We start from the raw sequence: 4216 nt of genomic DNA, 5'->3' as shown, positions 1-4216 counted from the left end.
ATAATTTGAAATCTACCAAAACGAAAATTGTTTTAAGCTCTATATTCTCTAAATAAAGGAAGTTTAGATACCTAAATCACATTTATAATAATGTTTTAAGTTATTTTATGCATCTTTTCAAAAATATTTACTGCATACTTTGCCTTTTTTGCAAACTGAAAAAATATTTTATTTTTCTGCTTTTTATTATTAAATTTTGATCAACATCCTTTGACAGGTTCTCCCAAAGTTGAAAGTAGGATTTCATCGTTTTATCATGTTTTTTGTGTTAGAGTGAATTAGGTATCGTGTTTAATTATTTATTGATTCAAAAAGAAATGTACATATAGAAGAATGGCCTTTATCCATGAATTCAATGTTACATAAATGTATAATTATCATTGTTTATCAGCTGTTCATCATCGTAGTGCTCAATGGGAAGTTCATCTTCAAGAAATGCTGAGGCTTCTCAGAGGCGCTATCTCATAGGGACATTGACCAAAAAGTCTTGCGTGGAACAGAAATTCTTTGGACTTTCTCAGTTAATTGATCTAAAATGTACTTCTCAAAGTAAAGGGTCGACAGGGAAGGGCAATAATTATGATCACAATGGTGTTAAAGCCCAAGACAGAGACCACATGGACTTGTGCAATACCAATGGAGCAACTCTATATAAACCTATGCCTTTGAATAAACCTTTGTATGCATCAGAAACATTTGTGAACTGGAAATCGCATTATGATATTGAAAGAATGCAGATGAAACTAATGCAAAGAAAAACTGCCGTCTATTTAGTACCAATTGGAAGTTTCCCATCTTTTGTCATGGACTTTAAACTGAATATGAGTGGTAAAGTCTGCTCTCTGTTTGAAATTCTAGGAACTTTTTTGGGAATATTTTATCAAGAAATGGCTGTCAGTTGGTTAGATTCTGTTGATCCAGAGAAAGAAAACTGGAATATAACTACAAGAAATCACAAAGTTACAGGAAAGAGACAGTATCTTGTGTCTGATTTCTATCCTCAACTCAAAAAATGGAAGCCCAAAAACACTTATGGTATCTTGGGATTAACATGGACTGACCTATATCCAACTGAGAGTTTAAATTTTGTTCTGGGAGAGGCGTCTAAACGACACAGGTCAGGAGTGATAAGTTTTGGACGATTTGAACCAAAGACATTTGATCCAGAAAAAAGCAGAGATATAGAAGACATCGATCCTATTATTATGTGGAAATTATTAAAGGTAATTTATAAAAAAAAATATACCTAGATATGTACTGTCATTATTTCAGTGCTTTGATTCTATTTTTATTTCACACTTTAGTACTTTTATTCAAGCAGTAAAAATATCCACAAGGTTGGGTCTTAGAGCATATATAGCTACAAGCAAAATGTGAAAATAAATTTTGCCATTTCGAGATAATTTTCACGAAATGTTTAGAAATTATTTATTTACATTTACCTATTTGATCTCCTTCCCAATTTTCACAAATGCAGGAATTAATTGCAAATCCAAGAATCGTGTGAGTAAAATAAAAGAATCTGAAAAAGTAATACGATGATTTACGAAACAAGGGATACAAATGGGAGGGGGGTTAGAGAGAAAAGTGCCGATTCGACAATTTCTTTCCATATTAATAATCTGATTGCCAGTAATTTGATTTTATAAGGTAATTAGCCCCATTTTTTCTACATTTTCAGATTTAAATTATTTAGGTATAAAAGTAACATCTACACTGAACACATTCTGTGTTCAGCTGTCAAAGTAGCAGTGTAATATGTTTGCACAGTGTTATATTGAGTTTAACAGCACTTTGTTATTTTACAAATTTTATCAACTGTATGTACCTGGCTGCAGCCTGTGTCGGCTGCAGGGATACAGCCCTTTATCTAATGCTATAGACATAGAGCCATATCAAGACAGAGATGAGGCTAAGAAGACCTCAGACCTGTGCCTCAGATATTACCATGTCAGAGATACATCCCATAGAAAGAGCTCAACCCTTTTATTTTTTTTATGTATTTGTTTTGTATGCTAGGGATAGGTAGCTAGCTTTTTTTACTTTTGGTAACCAGTTACTTGTAGCTTAGTTTACCTATCTGGATAGGTAGCCCTTATAAATATCGGTATACGTTGACTCTTTGTTGTTTTGTTCTAATCATTCATCCTTTATAGCATATTATGAAAACACACTCCCCAGACTTATCTTAATCACCAACCCAAACATGTTACAATTTTATTATTCCCCCCTTCGAAGAAGAGAGGGCATATTGCTTTGCTGCTGTCCGTCTGTCTGTCTGTCTGTCAAGTCAGTTGGTCCACCAATAGTTTCCGTTCACTTTCTTCGCAGAGGTTACACATATCAAAATGAAATTTAGTATACAGATTTATCATAATAATGTCTAGGTCAAGTTTAATTTTGGGTATGATCATGCAATTTTTGACAGATTTATGCCCCTTGGACTTAAAAAAATCCAATTATTATCAGTTTCCATTCATTTTCTTCATAGAGGTGCCTGATAGTTATATCTAACTTTGCAAACAAAAAGTTGAGGGCTAAGCCCCCCCTCCCCCAGCCGCCTCCCCCTCCCTACGCCTATGACTGCCCTAATTTTCATTCAATTAAAGCAATATGAGCTGCAATTTTAATGTTGGAAAATTTTATTGTGAATTTGTATTTTGTAATTTAATACTAAAATGACAAAAAAGATTTAAACGGCACATACAGATTGGCAGATTTAGTACATGTAGCTCAAACCACGCAGCCTATCGGTTTATAGAAAAACACCGTGGATTGTCACCCTTGGCTGCTAGATGTGATTTAAGCAAAATTTCCGTACATTATTGTCATCTTTTACAAAAATTGGTTGCAATTTGCAATTCCTTATTAGAGAAATTACTTTGACTGAGTAGAGTCCAGAGTCTATTTAGTACTTTGATACTATTAGATACTTTTACTTTATTTAGTACTTTAATTCTACTCACATGACTCAACACTTTAAATCTCTTCAGTACTTTGGTTCTTTTCAGTACTTAAATCTGTTGAGTACCTATTTTATTCAGAAATTACTTTGTTCATATTAGTATTTGTATCCTAGTTTTAGCACTTAAACAGTATTTAGTACTATAGATCTGTTCAGGACTTTGATTTAATTTAGTTATAATTGTTAATGTTTTCTATTGTCAGGTCTCCAGTCATGAACTAGGACATTTGTTTGGCCTCTCTCATTGCGACTTCTTCCTGTGTGGGATGAATGGCAGCTCATCAGTGGAGGAGGCCATGTTACAACCTCTCTTCTTCTGTCCAGTCTGCATCAGAAAACTCCAGTATGCCTGTAAATTTGACATTGTAAAGCGATACACCGAATTAAGACAATTTTTCACTGAATTAAATGGCGCTATGCCATTTGATAGACTTCAGCAATGTGTTGAGTGGTTGGACAATTGTTTAGATTTTTTATTAAATGATAAATAAAAAAAATGAAATTTAATTGAAAAAGATAAATCTGTATTGCTGGTTTAATTTATTAAAATAATAAGATTATATGTATATTTGAGGAAACAAAAAAACCATATTCAAAAATAAATAATTTCAAATTTCACAAAAGGAACTTTTGTTTGTTATTAAAACTGCTTTGTATAACGTTGAGAAATATTAATATACATGTATGAGTTCAAAAATATCTGTTCACAGTAAGAACTTAATAGATTAGTATTGCCTCGCAATTTTAGACCAGACAGATATTATACATGTTATACCAGACAAATAAAGCGTAAAAATATTTTGAACCTTTGCTTTTCTTGTAAAATAGAAAAGTAACTTTAAGTCTTGCTTACAATATAATGCAGGCACGTGGCACCGGTGACCCCCCCCCCCCCCCCCCTTTACTTTTTCTCGCAGCAAATTTTTATTTTTTCATTCACAATATTTCACATAAAAAAATTGAATTATAGTGCAGTTGGCAACGTTAATAGAACCTTTTTAAGTAGACCTTAAACTTTTGGTATGACGTAACTATGTATTTCTTGCATCAAAACATGTTAAGAATGACGCTAGTTTTGAATGAGATATGCATTGATTGCATAGCTTTTAACTCAAAAGCCAGACAAATCTTGTTGAATTCAAAGGGTGGCTAGCAATGGAATAGACAGGCTTCCGTCACATTGCTGTCTGACACAACTACGTAAAAGTCCAAGCTCTTAATTGTTAAAATTGTTCTATTTCAATAGTGGGC

At 33.0% G+C, this 4216-nt stretch overlaps 1 protein-coding gene across 2 annotated transcripts; it reads left to right on the top strand.

The window, feature by feature from the left end:
• The first annotated feature begins 187 nt into the window (after positions 1–187).
• Positions 188–3854, top strand: LOC128164422 (archaemetzincin-2-like). 2 transcript variants are annotated; one of them, XM_052828224.1, is made up of 3 exons: positions 188–282; positions 408–1223; positions 3169–3854. In XM_052828224.1, the coding sequence occupies exons 2-3, from the start codon at positions 414–416 to the stop codon at positions 3454–3456; spliced, it is 1098 nt and encodes a 365-aa protein (XP_052684184.1). In that variant the 5' UTR covers positions 188–282; positions 408–413; the 3' UTR covers positions 3457–3854. The 2 variants fall into 2 exon arrangements, with proteins under 2 accessions (XP_052684184.1, XP_052684190.1); XM_052828230.1 differs by having other exon boundaries at positions 194–235.
• The last annotated feature ends 362 nt before the right edge of the window (positions 3855–4216 follow it).

Source organism: Crassostrea angulata, chromosome 1, assembly GCF_025612915.1.
Source record: "Crassostrea angulata isolate pt1a10 chromosome 1, ASM2561291v2, whole genome shotgun sequence".
Taxonomy (NCBI): domain Eukaryota; kingdom Metazoa; phylum Mollusca; class Bivalvia; order Ostreida; family Ostreidae; genus Magallana; species Magallana angulata.
The sequence above is the reverse complement of the archived record's forward strand: the minus strand, read 5'-3'. Positions and strand labels throughout refer to the sequence as shown.